The following is an 18691-nucleotide window of genomic DNA, read 5'->3' on the forward strand; positions in this document are numbered from 1 at the left end:
GGGCTTGGAGAGTCTGGGGGGGGGCTTGGAGGGTCCTGGGGGGTTCCTGGTGGGGCTCAGAGAGTTCCTGAGGGGCTTTGAGTGTTTTTGGGGGGCTCAGAGGGTTCCTGGGGGGCTTGGAGAGTCTGGGGGGGGGGGCTCAGAGTGTTCCTGGGGGGCTCTGAGGATTCCTGGGGAGCTTGGAGAGTCCAGGGGGGGCTCAGAGTGTTCCTGGGGGGTGAGCTTGGAGGGTCCTGGGGGGCTCGGAGAGTCCAGGGGGGGCTCAGAGTGAATCCTGGGGGGCTCTGAGGATTCCTGGGGGGCTTGGAGAGTCCCGGGGGGGCTCAGAGTGTTCCGGGGGGTGGGGGGGCTCGGAGGGTCCTGGGGGGCTTGGAGAGCCCGGGGCGGGGGGGGGCTTAGAGGGTTCTTGGGGGGCTCAGAGGGTTCTTGAGGGGGGCTTGGAGAGTCCGGGGGGGGCTCAGAGGGTCCTGGGGGGCTCTGAGGGTTCCTGGGGGGGTGGGTGTGTGTGTGTTCCTGACGGGGCTTCCCCAGGAACCTCCCCGGAGCAGTAGAGACGGTCCTCCCCGCTTCCTAGAGCGGCCGTGGCCCCGCCCCTCTCCCAGCGCTCCTGGCGCGCTCCCGCCTTCCCCGCGGCTTCCGGCGGCGCGCGCGGCAGCCATGGCGTACCGCGGGCAGGGCCAGAAGGTGCAGAAGGTGATGGTGCAGCCCATCGTATCCTTGGGGCAGCCGGGGGGGGGGCTGGGCGGCGGGCGGGGGAGGGTCTCGGGAGCCGTTGCCGCGCTGGGTTCCTTAACGCGCCGCTCCAGAACCTGATCTTCCGATACCTGCAGAACGTGAGTACCGGGCGGGCCGGGAACCCCGGGGGGGGCTTGTGCGGGGCCCGGGGCTGCCCCGGCGCGGAACTCGGGGTCTTGGAGCCGGTTTCTGTTGAGCCGAGGAGCTGGGTGTCGCGGCCCGCTGTGGTGCTGCCTGTTCTTCCCGCGCCGGGGGGGGGATGTTCCCCGCGGCCCGTTCCTCGCCCCGCGCGGCTGCAGCGCCCGGTGTCCCCAGGGCAGCGCGGTCTCTTTAAAGCCGACACAAGCGAAAGCAGACGCGGGAGCCGCTGCTCCGGAGCCGCAGGGGTTAGTGGAGCGTGGAGAGAGAACAAGAGCTGCCTGGCGTGTTGATGTTCCTCTTTTCCTCTCCTCCTCCGCGGCTCTGCAGAGGTCCAGGATCCAGGTGTGGCTCTATGAGCAGGTGAACATGCGGATAGAAGGCTGCATCATTGTGAGTACCAGGACACCCCCCCGGGGGGCCTTTTCCTTGCAGTTTTTAACTCGGATTCATCAAACTCGTTTCTTCCTGGCAAGACAAACTAGCCGAGGTGTGTGGAAACACCTCACCCCTCATCAGTGAATGCTCTCTTAATTCTCCAGCCCACCTGGTGGTTGTTGGTATCATTGTCGATGAAGTTTCCCCCCGGGGAGCTTTGCTCACTGACTGATTTTGTGGATGATTTTTAGGGCTTTGATGAGTATATGAACCTGGTGCTGGACGACGCAGAGGAGATTCACTCCAAGACAAAGTCCAGGAAGCAACTGGGTGGGTCAGTGTGTGTGTGTGAGCTGAGGGGGCCTGGGAACAGCAACACTTGGACGTGCAGGACGTCTGGAGAGTGTTGAGGCTGAAGCACAGGGAGCAGATACTGGCTGGGTCTTGGTTTCTGCTGTTTGTTGAGCTGCTTTGGTTGAATGTGTTGGATAATCTGCCTCTTCCTGAGCCCGGTTTTTGTCTTTTAAATGTGTGTGGTCAGGGCTGTGTTCTGCTTCAGGCTGTGAGGGCTGGAGGGCTCCAGGCAAACTCCTCCAGCTCCCAGGCATCTCCTGTGTCCCTCTTGAGTTCCAGCTGGGAGTGGTGGGACTCACTAGGAGGGGGACAAAGAGCAGCCTGTGGCAAGTGAGATGTCTGGGCTTTCAGTGGGGACAGAAGCTGTGCAGACACAGGGCTCTGCTGTCCCTGCCAGGCTGTGGTGTGAGCTCTGAGCAGTGCAGCCCTTGGGAAGCTCCTGAGAAACAAGTTGTTGTGTGAGCATCTTCCTGGGAGCACCTGGGATGCTGGGAAGCATGTTTTGGAAATGCAAGGTTATCCCTGGAGCCTGGGATCTCTCTAATCCCCCCCTTTTCCTTTCTCTGTGTTGCAGGTCGGATCATGTTGAAAGGGGACAATATCACCCTCCTGCAGAGTGTTTCTAACTAGGATTGGTTGCTTTTCAGTCAAGCAGTGGTTCTGGGGCTCCAGAGGGGATGAAATGCTGGTGGGAGCAGGACTGGCTGGTAGGCAGAAGGTTGTGTGGGACTGGGACCACAAGCAGAGCTGAAAACTGTCTCTTTCTGCAAGTCGTGTTTGTTGTTGTTTTTTGTAGTCAGAAACAAATGAGAATGTTTGGTGCAAATAAACGTTTTTTCACTGTAAAGGTAGATCTGCTTGTTTCAGTCTCTGCCCCTCTGTGAGGAGAGAAGTGTGTTCAGGGTGATTTTCACTGTGGATCTCTGGTGAATATCTGGAAGGGGACGTGGAGCTGGGAGGTGACATGGGCTTTGGGTGGACAAGGTGGGCTTGTTGAGGACCCTTCAGCCACCTGCAGTCCCTGAGTGTTTGTAGGGAGGGACTGGGGTTGCCTGCTGGTCCAGCATTTATAAACTTCACTGGTAGGGGTGTTGTAAAGCAACTTTTCAGGTCTGAGAAGGAGAGAGGGCAGTTGGTTTGGATTAAATAGGTCATTTTGTTGGGAATTCTCTAGATGAAACCAGGGCACTGTTAAATAAGCTGGGATCCCAGATGTATCAGCTGGGGTTTTATCATGTTGGGGGATGAGTTTGATCCATTTGAAGATCTGGCTGCTCTGTTGAAGTTTCCCCAAGAGACCTGAACTCCTCATCACACTGACAGAAGCTGAATTCCCTGCTTTGGGACTGTCAGTCCCCTCTGCTGCTTTTCTGATGGAAAGAAAGAAGGGAAAAAAGAGAGGTTTTGGCTGTGGTAGTAACTTGGGAGACCACCTGGATGGAGAGAAGTTAATCTTGGTGCAGAGGCTGCTCTAGAAATCATTTCATGAGCTTTTAGTACTTCAAAACTTCAATCTCTTTATCATCTTGAGTATGAAAATTAATGAATTTGAGATGGAAAATTGCCTGCCTCCAAGGAGGTAACTGTTCTGGCAGAGGTCACCCAGCCTGCTTCTCCCATTCCAAGGGGCCAGACACCAGGGATATCATGTCTTAACTTTCTGCTAACAGAAGTGTTCAGAAGAGGTTATTTAGTGGGATCTGTTGCATCCTGTTGGCTCCAGTTTATCCAGGACCACTGAAATCAAACTGGCTTGGAGCTGCCAGGCTCTGTCCTGCTTCTTGGCACGTGGCTGCTGCTTGAGCAGAGCCTGGAAATGAGGAGAAATAGCTCCTTCTTATCAGCAGAGCTGCTGCCAGCTCCAAATGGTGCACTTCAGGACACCCTAATGTCTCCTGGAGCTCCTCTGCTCTGGGAGATGATCGAGTTAGGGTGAGTGAACATCAATATTGGAGTGGGTTGGTGATGGGAGGAAGGAAGTCCAGGCTGATCAGATCTGAAGCATCTCGAGATAAGGTACCAAAAGTGGCAGTCATTATGGGGGGGGGGATGGGGAAGGAGGGAGCTGCAGGAGAAAAGGAGAAGCTCCCCAGCAGGAAGCTGTGAAAACTGCAGAAAGCCTGCCAAGAGTGCAGGCCTGTGTGGATGTCCAGGAGCAAACAGAGCCCCATTGTTTGAGGAGCTCCTGGCAGTGGAGCCCTGTGGTCCAAGAGCAGAGCTTCTAGGCATTTCCAGCACATGGATGGGGCACAAAAAAACCCAATTCTGGCTTCCCAAGGAGCACTTGTCTGTCCTCATCAAAACCACAGGACTGACTCATCTAAATGCTGGCTGATTTTTTTATTATTATTTTTTTTAACCCCCAATCCTTCCAGCTTCCTGAGAGTTTCCGAGCTCGGGCAGGGAAGGAGGTGAAGCCTCACGAGCCGCTGGAGGCTGCAGGAAACACTCAGAGCTGCCTGCGAAAGAGTGCGGGGACAGAAGGGGGTGCTGCGGGCTCGGCCAGCCTCCCCTGCCCCCCCCGGCGAGGTGGCAGAAGCCTCGGCAGGAACACGGAGTTCCCCAGCGGTCGAGCGGCTTCATTGGCTCCCGAGCAACCCGGGAGAAAGGAAACGGGGCTGGGGCGGGAACGGGGCGGTGAACGGAGAGGGGGCCTGGATCTGCGGGTGCTTTGCACCTTCCCCGGCTCATCCACCCACACCCGGAGGGTCCTGCTGCAGGAGGGGATGAGGAGTGGAAGGTTCGGGTTCTGGCTGAGCAGGAGGCAGTGAGGAGGAGCAAGGTAGAGTGAATTCTTCCAGCTGGGCTCTGTGTTCTAGAAAAACTTCCCATCCCTTGGCTTTCCTGCTGGGTTTGCTTTCTGCAAGTTGTGCTTTTCCATAGGGTGCAAATTCCTTCCCCTCCTGGGTGGGCTGGGGGGGGGGGGGCAGCAGGGTGGGGGGTGGGGGTGTCAGTGTCAAGGTCCCTTTTGGTGCCTTGAGGTGGCATGATGAGCAGTGTCCCAGCCTGCTGGGTTATTCCCGTGGGAATCATCACAGAATCATAGAATAAATGGTTTGGAAGGGACTGAAAGATCATCAGGACAAGCCCCTCTGCATGGGCAGGGACACCTCCCACCAGCCCAGGCTGCTCCAAGCCCCATCCAACCTGCCCTTCAACACTGCCAGGGATGGGGCAGCCACAGCTTCCCTGGGCAACCTGAGCCAGTGTTGCTGTGGTGTCACCTCTAGGAAACAGCCCTTATGGTGGGATTTGCAGGAGACAGTTTCCTTACCCCTGTCAGCACCCTGAGATCTGTCACAACCCAGGATCCAGCTGATGGGAGTTTCAGATCTGCCAGGACATGGGGGTCTGTGTTGTAGAAATGGAGCTCAATCCTTCCTACAAAGGCAGTGACAGGGACCTGCTCTGCACTGCTGATCACAGAATGCCAGGTTGGAAGGGCCCTCAAGGATCATTTGGCCCAGCCTTAGAATTCAGGACTTGAGAAGTCACACCAGCTAACAAGAAAGCTTCAAGATGAGGGGCAGGGTGGCACAGGTTCTGTGGGACAGAGCTCTCCACCCTGCAGCATTTCAGTTTGAGACCATTGTGCTGACCCTGGAGGCAGGTGAGAGCCTGGCCAGCCCAGCCTGTGCTCTGCACTGCTTGGTTATTTGTTGGTTTCTTTCTCCAAAGTTTTAGCACCTTTAACAGCACTGGAAGGTGCTCTGAGTAAATATTTGTTGATTTTTCTCTGCCTGTGGCTCTGGGAAAAAAAAAAAAAAGGCTGCATTGCTTCCCTCTTGCACTTGGGAATTGCTTGTCCTGGTCCAGCCCAGTCCTTTTGTGGGATCAGACTGTGCTTGTGAAAGAGCCCCTGGAGGAGGGAAGCAGAGTGGTCTTGCCTTTCCAGAGGGAAACAGTCTCTCTTTGGTTCTTTGCTAGGATGTAATGATTTGGAGGATGATTTTATATATGCTTGAACCTAAAGCTGCCTGCAGGCTGGAGCCTCCTGGCTCTTGGCAGGGGTTGTTGCACTGGAGCTCGGGCTCCATGGCATGAAGTGGCCTCCATCCTCAGGCAGGACGTGGGTTTGTGTTGGCAGGAGCATCACAGGCAGGGGCAGGCACCTTGGGTAGCCCGTGGCTGTGCTGAGCTTGGGCTCCCCTCAGCATTCACTGTCTTTCCAGGTCTGCAACTGCCTGAGTGTCTGAAATGAGTGAACGGAGAGATGGGGTGTGAGGCTGTACAAGGGGAAAACTGCCTCTGTCGTGCTCTGCCACTGCCCTTGATCCCACAGAGCTCCCTTCTCCCCAGGCCCTGTCACCTCGTGCTTTAGTGCACATTATCTGGGAACTTATTTCAAGTGCTGGGATGTTTTAAGGATTGTGTGCCTAAAAATAATAGTATCAAACAGGCAACAGTGGAAGGTCAAGGACTCGAAGGGCTTAGAAGCTGTCCCCTTAGGGCAGCATCTGAGTATGGAAAACTTGTGTGGAGGGCAGAGGCAGGAGCTGGGGGAGAGCAGCCTTCATGCTTTCCTAAACTCCCTGCCTCTCTTTGTTCCAATCCCACAAGGGGATGGAACTCTTTGGGACTGGTTTTGCCATTTTTCTCCCTGGGCAATAAAACCAGTCCCCTCTTTGGCTGAAGAGGGGGTTGGTCCCCATCACAGAGGATGCCACGGGGAGAGGAGTTTGCTGGGCAGCCATTTTGCCCTCCTTTCCCCTAAAAAAAACCAAACATATTCCCTGCAGAAGGGCTCTGGTCACACAACAATGCCAAAAACTGGCTCCAGCAGGTTTTGTTCGTGGCAGTACCCTCGGTTGGCAGCCCACACACAAGGTGCCCAGCATGGCTGCCCCCCCATCGTGCCTTCTCACATTCATACCCACCAGGGGCATCATTACTATTGTTTGTAACATCTCTTGGAAAAATGAGTCATGGGCATTTTGCCTGCCCTCAGCAGGGAGACTCTGCCACATTAGCAGCAGCAACGCCCGCCCCCCCGCGCCGCTGCCTCACATACCAGCAGGCCCCTTCGTGCAGGGAACTGGACTGGTCTTCCCTCCACTTGGTCCATCCTGCTGCTTTTCTTGCCAGTGGGTAACCTGAGCTTCGGGCTGGGTGTTTCCTTCCCTCCGTCCCCACGTTTAAAAGCCTGGATGGAGTTCAGCCCAAGGTGTCGCAGCAAACCCCCTCACCCAAAAGATGACCCTGTTCCCGTTACCTCTTCCTCCCTCCTGGGGCTTCAGCTGCAACATTTAAGCCCAATTTGCCTGCAGTTGTCTTTGGGCCGTGTCCCTGCCCAGCAGGGTGTCACCATAGGTAGTATTTTCTGGGCTTCTCCCACAGTTTGCCTGTGACAGAGATTGTTGTTTACAGCTCTGCTGTCATCTAACAGCAGGATTTGGGGTCTAGATGTTGTAAAGCAAAACCATGAGATACTTTCAGGTCTGGACAGTTTATTTCACCCACAGGGGAGTGTTTATTAAGACCCAGGGCTCTCAGGTCCCGTTCCAGGCTTTGTCCCTCTCACCAGAAGAGTCCCCTGGACTCAGGTTTGCAGAAGGACTTGGTCAAAAGCAGGTCCAGCCCTGATTTTCAGAATCTTCTTTTTATCTGCTGTTCTTCAGCCTCTTGTCTGTGAAATAGGAGCAATATCTAATAGTCCCCTGGGGGGGTGGTGGCTGATGGAGTGGTGTGATGTCCTCAGCTGAGTGGAACAGCACAGTGCACCGACCTGCTGTCTCTGTGGCTCTCCTGCTGCCAGGCAATCTGCTCCCTAAATAAACCCTGAGTTTTTCTGGGGACACATCTCTCCTTCCCTGTGCTCCCTGGTGGGTGGGTTGAGAGGTAAGGAGACCATCCAGGTGGTTTTTCACCTCCTAAACTGAGCTAGAAGTAGGCCAGGTCCAACTCGTGGAGGGTTTTACAGAGTTGCTGGACCTTGGTTGCATTTTTTACGTGTAGCTGTTACAAAATAGAGGGGATGTCCAACCTGCCCCCAGTATATGACCCCAACACCTGTGTCCCCCACTTCACAGGGACATCCAGTGTGCCTGACTGTGGTGTGGTGATTCTGCTCCTCTGCTCTGCCCTGGTGAGACCTCACCTAGAATGCTGGGTCCAGGTCTGGTGCCCCCAGCACAAGAAAGATGTGGAGCTGTTGGAACGTGTCCAGAGAAGGGCCACAAAAATGATCCGAGGGCTGGAGCAGCTCTGATGAGGACAGGCTGAGGGAGCTGGGGTTGTTCAGCCTGGAGAAGGCTCCAGGGGGATCTCATAGTGGTTTCCTAGTACCTGAAGGGGCTCCAGGAAAGCTGGGGAAGGACTTTTCACAGGGGCTTGCAGTGAGAGGACAAGGGGTAATGGTTTTAAACTGAAAGAAGAGAGATTTAGGTTAGAGATCAGGTGGAAATTCTTTAGTGTGAGGGTGGTGAGATCCTGGGACAGGTTGCCCAGGGAAGCTGTGGCTGCCCCATCCCTGGCAGTGTTGAAGGGCAGGTTGGATGGGGCTTGGAGCAGCCTGGGCTGGGGGCAGGTGTCCCTGCCCATGCAGGGGGGTTGGGACTTGGATGATCTTGAATGTCCCTTAACTCCAAACATTCTGTGATTCTGTGTGGCACCTGCAGAGCTGCTCTTGGGTCTTTGCCACCTGCAGGTGTCGGGGGGGGGGACGGGAGGGCAGCACCAACGGGAGCCCCACGTCGGTGGAGGTGTTGAGCTCGTGGTCCCAGCATCCGCTCAGGCAGGGGCTTTGTTCTCAGCCCCTGCTGCACCACGGCCTCCTCCCCGGGGTGCAGGGCTCTGGAGCCCATCCCTTTATCGTAAATCAACAACGGAGCTAATATTCATATCGAGGAAGTGAGATAATATCAGAGCCCAAGGTGGGCTCAGAAATGGGCGCGTGAGACGCGCGCGGGTTTTGGGGGGAGAGGGAGAGGGGGGCTGTGGTGGGAGCTCTTTATCTGAGAGGAAACGGCTCGATTTGAGGGGAGGAGAACGTCTGTGTGTGTGTCTGTGTGTGTCTGTGCACTTTTGTGTAAATAACACTTGCCAGGAGCATGAGAGAGGAGGTGGGGAGGCTCCAGCCCCCGCCAGCCCCCGGGGTCAGATGGGCACACTGCAAACACAGGCTGGTCTGTGGTCCTGCCGTGGCAGGGGGGTTGGACTCCGTGATCTCCAGAGGTCCCTTCCAAACCTTCAACATTCTGTGATTCTGTGTCCAACTGGGCTGAGGTTGGTCTGGCCCTGCTGGGGAGCAATGGGCTGGCAGCTTGAGAGGGCAAGAGTGAGACCCCAGGGGATCCCAGCAGGGCTCCCAGAGCCGTGGGGTGCAGGCCCCAGGGGATGGGTGCCCTTGGTACCCAGCAATCCTTGACCTCTGCAAACTGCAGCCAGGATCCCTGAGGGAAGAATGATCCCTGTGTTCCGTGGTGGAGACGTGAGGCCCGGGGAGCAGAGGGGTGAGGTGAGGGGTGAGGGGCAGGCACTGCAACCCTGCCAGGATCTGGTGTCTCGTATCACACCTTCCCTGTTTTCTCCCAAACGGTGTCTATTGGTCCCCAAAGGAATTCCCAGGTGCTTTTTCCAGAAATTAATCTTGGAGGCATTTGAGAGGCATGGTCCACCCCATCTTCTGATAAGCAATGGGAATTCCCAGGATTTAAACATAAACCAGTGCAGGGTGGATTTATACCTTTATTAGCAGCAGCTCCCTCCCTCCCTTTGAAAAATCCAAACCCTGTGAATCTGAGCTTGGTCTGGGGCTACTGACCTCCTGGGCTGGGCTTTTTCCCCTCCAAGGGTGATAAGACTGGGGTGGGGGGTTGGCTGGCACCCAGGCAGCCCCAAGGTGCTTTTGGGCAGTGGGGAAAGACACTGGGTGGCAGCTGATGTGAGCCCAGCCCTGGGGAGAGGGGGCAGGGAGTGGGGGCAGCAGCCCTACCAGCCAGCTCTTCCACCTTCTCTGGGCCCTCTCTGTGATTTTCTGGGAGGGTGGTTGGATCCCTGGGGACTGGGATGTCTGAGCAGAACTCCCTGCATGGTGGCAGTGCAAGGATGTCCCAGGCTGATGGATTTTCCACAGGGTGGGTGCCCCTTCCCCCCCGCCAAGCTTCCCAGCCCTGCTTTGCCCAGCCCTGGCCCCCTCCCAGTGCTCAGCCTGGGCTCCCTGGCTGAGTTACTCCCTTCCCCAGCTGTTGTGAGCAGCCTCATGCTGAAAGGGTGTCACTGGGGAGACCATATCTCTTTCCTGCTCCATCAATCTCCCAGCCCACCTCCAGCATTGCCTGATGTGCCGGGGCAGCAGCAGGCTCTGGGGGGGGGGGGCTCAGCTGTGGGCTGGAAATGGCTCCCTGCTCCTTTCCCCCTCCCCCAGCTTTTGCACAGCACCCAGATTGATTTTTACATAGGAAGGAGCTATGCAAATAGGTCCTGGGCCTGGGGTGCTGCACAAACAGTGACTGGAGGACTCAGGGCTGCGTCGTCCCTTCCCAAGTCTTTTTGATGGCACCAGGTGGAGAAGTTGGGCTTCCTTGGTGCTGATGGAGAGGTTGGGTTTGGCAGTGGGCAGCAGCAAACCCCCCTTGCTCTGTGTGCCTGGGGGATGTTGGGCTTTAGGGGATGCTGTGTGATGAGAGGAGGCAGCAAAAACGCTGGGATGTTGCAGGGCAGCCACAGTTCACCCCTGCAGGTAGGGAGAGGGGAGCACCAGCAAATGGTGCCAGGAAGCAGCAGGGCCACAGCCCCATCCTGCAGGGCTGGAGCCTGGACACCTCCCTGGACACCAGGGTGGCTCCTGGCAGCAGATCAGGCTTTGGTTCCCACCAGAAATGCTGGGTGGGTTGTTCGGTTGTTGATTTTTTTTTTCCCTTTGCCCAGACACAAGTTTGCTGGAGTCTGCAGGGATGGAGTGAGCGACCTCAGCCCCTCCGGGGTGAGCCCTCCCTGCTCTCACCCCATCTCTGCGGGGCCTGGGGGGGTCTCTCTGTGTGCTCCCCGCTCGGATGGGTGGTCCTGGTGCCTCTGCCCATGCTGTGCCAGGTCGTGCCCTGGCCGGCGTGGGCACAGGCAGGCTGCAGGGTGCCGTGCCTTTTTAGGAAGGGTGGTGGGGAGAGGGGTGGGGGAAGGCAAACATGCCAGCCTCGTTATTTAGTGTCCCACACACGGAGCCTGCCTGGCCCTCGGGAAACCTCCATCCACCGCGCGGCTGGGATCTGCAGCGAAAGCAAACAATGGGATCCCCAGAGACAACAATGCCCCATTGTCCTTTGAAGCCATAACAATGAAACAATAGACCACAGTCTGCTCCCTTGATTCCCAGGCACGCCCCCCCTCCCGTCCCGCAGCCCCGGGGCTGTCTGTGCGTTCGGGGGCTCAGGCTGATCCCCCAGGACCCGCTGCCCCCCCCCCCCCCCCGTCCCGCTCCCACGGCTCCCATCCCTCCCTGGCGGGGGGAGTCTCAGGGGGTCCCCGTGGCCTTTCCCCCCCTCCGCGTGGGTTGTGCCCGAGAGGAGAAGGAGGTGGCTTCTAGCAGGCTTTGATCCTCGGGGTTTCTCCAGGGGGGGAGGGATGGAAAAGTCCCGTTGGGTCACGCGGCCGGAGCCCTGGAGAACAGCGGGGCTTTGTTGTCTCCCGGGATGGTCACTTGTCAGCTCTCCCAGGTCGTGGCACCCCCTGAAGGTTTCCTGGTGTATCCTCCTCCTCGTGGGCTCGGGAACAACCCCAGTGGCCCTGCCCACCCTGGTCGCTGAACACCCCCAAGGGCTCCGTGGGTGGGTGGGCCTGGGGAGGAGGCAGGAGCAGGGAATGGGGTGCAAGCAGTTCCCACCATCCTGCAGGAGCTGGGGCACCTCGGGGACCCTTGTGCTGCTTCCCGGCTCCCTCTGCTCTCTTCCCTCTGCCCTCCTGGCTGCATTTAGCCATCCCCAAAGTATGGAGCCCTCCGCTGCTCTTCGCTTCCCTCTGGCCCCCAGAAGCTGCAGGGGGTGTCTCAGAGAGGGGTGAACCCCCCCTGCTTTGCCAGACGGGCAGCAGCAGCCCCGGGCACTGGTGGCTGGCAGAGTGGGGGGGGTTGGTGGCCACCCTGCAGCCCCCAGGATCCCTCTCAGAGGGCACCCAGTCACCGTGCAGCATGGGGGGAGATAGTGGGGAAACCCTGGGAAGGCAGCCTTGGTGTTTCCTGCTGTCGAATCCTCTTCTTATCCCTCCCTCCCTCCTGAAAAGTAAGGAACGGGGGAAGAGCCAAGGTTGAGTTTACCGGGTGGGTCAGGACTGCCTGGCCGGGCTCGGGTCCTGCTGTGGATGAGGGCTCAGATCTTTGCCCTGGACCCGGGCACCTCTGCCTGCCTCCGTGTCCCCAGCTGTGCATGTGGCTCGGCCACCGTGTCTGCATCAGCCTCCCGGTCTGCTGAGAGCAGGACAGCAGCCAGTGTGGTCCAGTGTGTCCTTTTCCCCCGTGCTCGTTTGTCACGGAGGGAGAGGGGAACCTGGTGCCAGGCTCGGGGCCACGGGGAGCCCTGGTGTCCCCAAAGGCCACCGTGGGAGCTCCCGCAGGGCCCCCCGCTCCTCCCGGCTACCTATGGGCAGACAAACCCACCTGAATAGGTAGTGAATGGAGGAGAGAAAAGAGCCCGGAGTACATTGTGTTTCCAACGGGCCGGGAACAATTGCTAAATACAAATCGCACAGAGAAAAGGGAGAGAGAGAGAGACAAAAGAAAGAAGCCCAGCACAAAGGAGAGGAATGAAATGGTAAGTAAAGTCAAACAAAAAGGAGCCGGGCTGAGACAAAAGAAGGGAACAATATCCCCGAGGCAATAGGCTCCTGAACAATGGGGACAGTGACAGCGGCACAAAGACACACTGTTTGCAAGTAGACGTTATCTCACACAGCCACTGGCAGGCCTGGCCCTGGCGCTTCTATTTTCAGGGATGCTTTTGTGCTGCACTGAACAATATTCCTTGCATGGCTGCAGATAGAGAGATGAGGGGGGTTTGGTTCTCTCTCTTTTTTTTTTTTTTTTTTTTGCCTTCCCGGTGCCAGCTCTGTAATAAAAACAGGTTCAGCCCTTCAGAGAGCAGGGCAGAGTGAGGGGGTGGGTGGGCAGAGCTGGCTGAGCCCAGCCTCCCGTGCCAGGGATGGTGCAGCTTTGTTGGTAGAGGAGCATTGATCGGTGCCACCTCCTGCAAGGGCCGGGGTGGGACCTCAGCCCCCCTGGGTGGCCGTGGCGTGGCACCCTGGTACGAGTGGGGGCTCTGGGGTGGAGTGTTTGGTGACTCATGTCATCGTGTCTTATCAGCCCTGAGCTTTGCATTTGGCCAGCTGCTCTGAGGGCCTGAAACCAGAACTGGGCAGACCAGAAGGGTGGCTTTTCCCAGCTGCTTTTCTTTCAGGCACTCAAGTTTTTTAACCTCTGAAGCCTGTGGGCAGGGACAGAGCTGCCTGCTGGGCTGAGGACCCTGCCAGGTGCAGGCAGAGCTCCTGGCCAGGGATGGATGGCTCCCTGGCATCCCTCCACAGCTGTGCCCTGCTCCTTGGCCATGTCTGAGTCACCCAGCTCTTGTCACAGCCCTGGTGAGTAGAGGTGACAGCAGCTTGGAGGGGTTAATGCACAGGTCACAGCTCTGCCATTCTCAGGAATGCAGGAGCAGCCCATCCATCCTGGGTGTGAGGACATCCCCAGTGGATCCAGCCACCAAGCTTGGGTTTGTTGCACAGCTGGGAGCTGCAGGAAAGGCTATGCAGGCAGTTCCCCTTTCCTGTGGGGATTCTGGGGCTGGCAGGAGCCATGTGAGCACTGCCACAGGCAGCAGGGCCCGGGCAGGATGGGGCTCTGCTCTGCACCCTCTTTGTTTCACCTCCTGCTCATGTCCCCAACATCCCACATCCTTAGCTGGCAGGAATCAGCAGCATCCCCTAGGGATGTGCTGTGGGAGCTGGAGTGTGGCTGCTCCCACCAGACAGGCTTTCCCAGCCTGCTGTGGAGACCTTGTTTGTTTCCCTGTGATGGTTTGTGGCCTTCAGTGGTGCTGGTTTCATCCAGCTCTTGCCTGGAAAACCTTCCTTTGGGGCCTTCCTGGTTATCTCCCAATGTCTGGTCCTGCCTGGCTGTGTTGCCAGCCCAGTGTCACATTAACATGGTGACACACAGTGTGGGGTTGTTGAGGCAGGGCAGGTTATCCAAGCACCCCATCTGCAGCACCCAGGTGCTTTCTGATCCAGCTGGACCCATCCGTTTGGGATGGGAGTGACATTCCCACAAGCCTCCCTTCCCAGAGCTCCTGACATGCTCGTGCCCTTCTGCCCTCTGGTCCTGCACTCAGAAACCCATCCCTCCTATGCCACCCCACCAGGAGCTGCCACCAGCCATGGGGACATCACCCAGCTGCCTTAAGTGACTTGGGAGAGGAGAAATCAGGGTGTTGTGAAGGCAAGAGTCAAAGTCGCCCCGTATCGGTGCCGATCTCCTGAGACACCCGGTTTTGGCAGCTGCTTTTAGCTCTCACTTGAAAAGCTGTGCTTCTGATATCGATCACCTTATCTGAGGGTACATCCTGTTGCTAACTTGGGCTGCTTCCTCCGTTCCACAGCTGCTGTGCAGCCACAGCTGCCTCAGACCTGCGTGGAGGGGATGGTGTGTGCTGGGGGTGTGTGTGTGTATTTGATGGTGGAAAAGGTGGATCCCAGGGTTTGTGTGGCTCCGGTGAGCGATGCGCCGTGGTGGGCAGGGTTACCTCCTGCCCTTTCCTGCCTGCCCAGTGGATCGTGATGTGATCAGATGCTGAGGACACAGTGCTGGGGAGGGGGGAATCTTTGGGGCACTAAATCGAAGCCAAGAGGCAGCTCCTTTCATTGCAGTTGTTCTCAGGAAAACGGTTCCCAAATCCTGCCCTCCCGGTGTCTGGTTTTGCGGTTGTGTTTGTGCTCGTGCTCTGAGCTGGCTCTCGAGGTGCAAAGCAAGGGCAGGCACAATCCTTCTCCCCAGGTTAAAGCCCTTGCTACCCTCTGGGGTTTGCTGGAGAAGCAGCCCTGTGCTCTGCAACCTGCCCACGGCAGGATCTTGGCCAAACCAAAGGCTGTTCCCAAAGGCTGTCCTGGCCCTGCTGTGCCATGAGCACCAGCAGAAATCTCCAATCCTGGGGAATTTAACCCCCTCCACTGGGGCAGCAGCTCTGGTGCTTCCCCCAGGCTCTGCCACGAATCTACATTTCAAATTCCCCGAGGGAAGACTCTTTGGTCTTTTTGGGTGAGGCTCCTCCTTGCTCCAGGCAACCCATTCCAACCATCACCCAGCCCTTGGAATTCCCTTAGGAATTTCTCTCTTCTCCCAGGCTTGGTGGGCAAACCCAAGCCTGGCTCTTTCTGATACAATTTGGTGAAGTTGGGAGCTCTTTGCTGCAATTAGCTGATATTTAAACCCTCGCTAACCCTTAACATCCTAATGACAATAATAATGATGCTCCACACGTCCTGCAGTGCCACGCATCTAAAGATTACACTGGCTAATTAATTAAGCCCCGACCTCCCCCCTGCTTTCTTCACTGGGGAGAAGAAATCTCTAAGAGTCTCTTAAGAAAGGACATAAAGGCAGGGAAATCCAGGCACCAAAACAAGACAAATGGGGATTTGAAGACAATCCGGGCCGAGCCCATGTGACCCGAGGAGTGGACCAGGCAGGAGAAAGGATAAAAATGCCAAGCCCAGAGCGGCCAGAGAAAACAACCGCCAGCTTAAAAAACCCGGGGAAAGAAAAGCACCAAGATGAAGGGAGTGACAAAGCATCAAAGGGAAGAGAAACCAAAGGCGTTGGAACAAAGGACAAGCTGGAACAAAGGACCAAAGAGGGGAGAACAAAAGCACTAAATAGAAAACAAAGGCAGGGGACAAGAAAAGCCCCTCTGTCGGGCTGAGCTGGAGGGTCCTGGCTGGCGGGAGGTGGGTGGCACGGGTGGTGCTGCGGGTCCCTGCTGGAGCCGGGCTGGCGGAGGGAGCGGAGGCCCTGGGAGCCCAGTTTTGCCTTTGAATGGAAGGCGATGGGCTTGGCCCCCCAGTGCCACCCAGTGCCGGGCGCTCACGGAGGTCGGCAGCAGCCGGGGGACGTGGCTTTGCTTCCCCTGCTGCCCTCTGGCCATGGCCCCTTTCCATCCCGCTGTGTGGTCCTGCCATCCCGCCCTCCCTCCCTCCCTCCCCATGGGTCTCTCCAGCACAGCCTGCTCAGCATCACCCCTCTGTGCTCCCCCAGCCCCGGCTGCTGCCCCAGCCCCACAGCAGGGGGATGCTCTGGGGAGGCTGCCAGGCTGGCTGGATCCTCCCCATCCAGTGGCTTTCCCTTAGGAGAGGAGCCATCGGGCAGTGCTGCGTGTGTGGCTACCCCGGGCCGTCCTGCTGGGCTGTGCCCCCGGGGTGTGTGTGGGGGGAGGGTCACTTCGTCTGAATTCGAAACGGCAGCAGCGTTCAGGTTGGGAACAGAGGTAGAGAGATGTGATGCTGCTTTGTTTTCTCCCCCCCGTCCAATCCCTGTTTGGAGCTGGAAGTCCCTGGCAGGGTTGTTGGCTCAGGCGGGTCCGGCTGTGTGACACGTGTTGCCTCGTGGGGGGTGCAGCGAGTACCCCCAAGTTCAGGCACAAGCGTGGTGTGAGGATGATGATGGTGGATGGGAACCCCGCCAGAGCTGCTCTGCTCTGCCCATGGTGCTTTAGCTGCCTGTAGCTGGGATGGTTTTGGAAGCAGTGTGTGACTTCAGTGTCTTTTGGAGGTGCCAATCTGGCAGGCTCTGGGGCAGCAGGAGAACCACGCAGCCAGAGCCAGGGGCTTTCTGGAAGCCCCTCAGACCTCAAACCTGGCCCTGCTCCTGGCTCTGCTCTCCATCTCGTGCCCTGGCCACACACCTTCCCTACAAGCTGCTGGTGGTATCTCCTCCATGTCCTTCCTGCAGGCAGTGCTGGCCAGAGCCACCCTCCTGCACTGGCACGTCACGCTCAGGGGGGGTGGGTGGCCAGATGGGGAGGGGGCCGGGCAGTGGATGCAGGATTTTAGCACAAGGTTCAAACACTTTCAGCCACAGCATCGTGTGCTGTGCCTGCCACAGGGAGCGTTTTGGTCATTTCTGAATGTTCTGCCCAGGTATTTCTGCCCATGCACCGACTGAAATTCACCTGCAATTTGAAACTTGTGCCACCCCAGCTCTCCTCTCCTGCAGATTCACTATTTGCTCAGTTTGACTTTGCTTTTTGGCTGAGCTTTCTCTGATCATAGGCTAAGAATGAGCTGCTCTGAGTGTGCTCTCCACACAGCAATCCTGGAACATCTTGGTTTTATTACGCCCAGATTAGAGCCTGTTGTGCTGCGGGCAGACTCCCTCGCCCAGCCCTGACTCCCTGCAGTAGCTGGGCACCTCCAGTGCCAGGGAGAAAGGCAACACAGAGCTCCCAGCTGCTGGAAATGCCTCTGAAGTGGCCAGGATCAATTGTGATGTTTGGCTGGAACTAATGGGTAGGTTAATTCCTGGAGCTAACCCACCACCCTGCCGGGAGCCCACGAGAGCAGGCGCCGGGCAGGGAGCAGAGGGAGAAGCTGCTGGCTCAGGGAGGGTTTGGGATGTGCTGCTTTCACTGCAATCATCCCCCAGTACACACGGTCCAGCCGTGTTCCCACCCTGAGCCCCAAAACCAGTGGGGTCTGGCAGGCAGGGATAGTAGGAACTGTGCTGGGGAGGCAGAGGCAGGGACAGGCAGAACCTGAGGGTGCAGGACCATCACCACAACCTGCCCAGGTGGGCTGGGGGAGACAGGTCACTGGTGGAGCTCTGCTGTGTCACTCAGCCACGAGGGACCACAAGAGCTGGATATGGTGGGTTGAAGTGAGGACAGCCCTGGAGCTGCCGTGGTTCCAGAGAGTTTGAACCTCTCCATTAGCACTGTCATATCAGCTGGGTTTTAAAGGGCTGCAAATGTCTGTCTGTCTGCCCATGTGAGACTTGTGCTGCTGCTCACTTGAAGTCTTGGGTGCTTCTTAGAGTGCTTGTCCAGGGCCACTGCAAGGATGACACCATACTTGGTCTTTTTGGTGAGGTGGGTGGTGTTTGTGCCGTGCCCAGCAGCACCTCCTCTCCCACCACGTGCTGCCAAGGGCAGCTCTGATGGGAGCAGGGAGATGGGGGATGATGAGCCCAACCCCTCCAGTACAGGCAGGAGCTGAACTGGTACACGGCTTGCTGGGGTGCTACCACCATGCCAGCCTGGGCCAGCTGAGCTTCTTGCTGGCTCAGCAGCCCCTGGGGAGGTGTGTGTCAGTGACCTCGTGGGCAAGGGCAGCACCTTCCTCTGCATCTTCCCTGGGTTTTCACAGGCAGCACATGGGGCAGGGAGCTGGGGGGTAGCTGGGGGGAGGGCAGCTGGCAGGACCCCTGCATCTTGCTCCCCATTAGCAATCACCTTGCAGCTTTCCCAGGCTGGTGAGGAGCAAAGCACATGCCCATTTCCAAACAATGGGTCTGCTTCCGTGCAGGAAGCAAGGTCGGATTTGTTCTCCCTGCTTTGCCCCCTCCGGCCAGTTATAAAGGGGCCAAGCCATTGTCTGAACCATTTCCATGACTCAGTCACCAGTATCCTGCGATCTGGAGGCTGGGACTTGCAGCCAGCACAAAGCAGGAGGCCCAGCTCCTGCAGCACCTCAGGCTCTGCAGCAGGGTGGGGGGCTTGGGAAAAGGAAGGCAAGTGCTGGCTGAGCCTTTCCCCTCTGTGCCCCTCGCGCTGGTGGCAGTGGGATCTTTGCCCCCACCAGCTTTCCTGGTCCCTTCACCCATTGTCCTGGCTTCCTTCTGCTGAGCGAAGCAGAAAGCCAGGGGAGGGATGGCAGGGTGGGAAAAAGCTCTGGTTGCTCAGCTGGGTGCAGCCAGGTAGGGAGAGATGGAGAAGAAGCTGAGTGGGCTCCATGTGAGCCCCTCTGAAAGGACAGGGACTGTCTCTGACCTATTGTGTCTGTTCTGACACCTTGTGCTGGTGGTCCTGGGAATGTCCTGTGGGTCCTATGGATGCCCCATGGATCCTGGGGATGCCTTGTAGTGAGGAGGAGAGAAGGAGTTGGGAGGTGGAGCTGG

At 57.6% G+C, this 18691-nt stretch overlaps 1 protein-coding gene across 1 annotated transcript; it reads left to right on the top strand.

The window, feature by feature from the left end:
* The first annotated feature begins 623 nt into the window (after positions 1-623).
* On the top strand, positions 624-2452 carry SNRPE (small nuclear ribonucleoprotein polypeptide E). The gene is made up of 5 exons (XM_051638882.1): positions 624-711; positions 807-833; positions 1204-1266; positions 1503-1581; positions 2180-2452. Exons 1-5 carry the CDS (start codon positions 658-660, stop codon positions 2233-2235), a joined length of 279 nt encoding a protein of 92 aa, XP_051494842.1. The 5' UTR covers positions 624-657; the 3' UTR covers positions 2236-2452.
* The last annotated feature ends 16239 nt before the right edge of the window (positions 2453-18691 follow it).

Source organism: Apus apus, chromosome 23, assembly GCF_020740795.1.
Source record: "Apus apus isolate bApuApu2 chromosome 23, bApuApu2.pri.cur, whole genome shotgun sequence".
NCBI classification, from domain to species: domain Eukaryota; kingdom Metazoa; phylum Chordata; class Aves; order Apodiformes; family Apodidae; genus Apus; species Apus apus.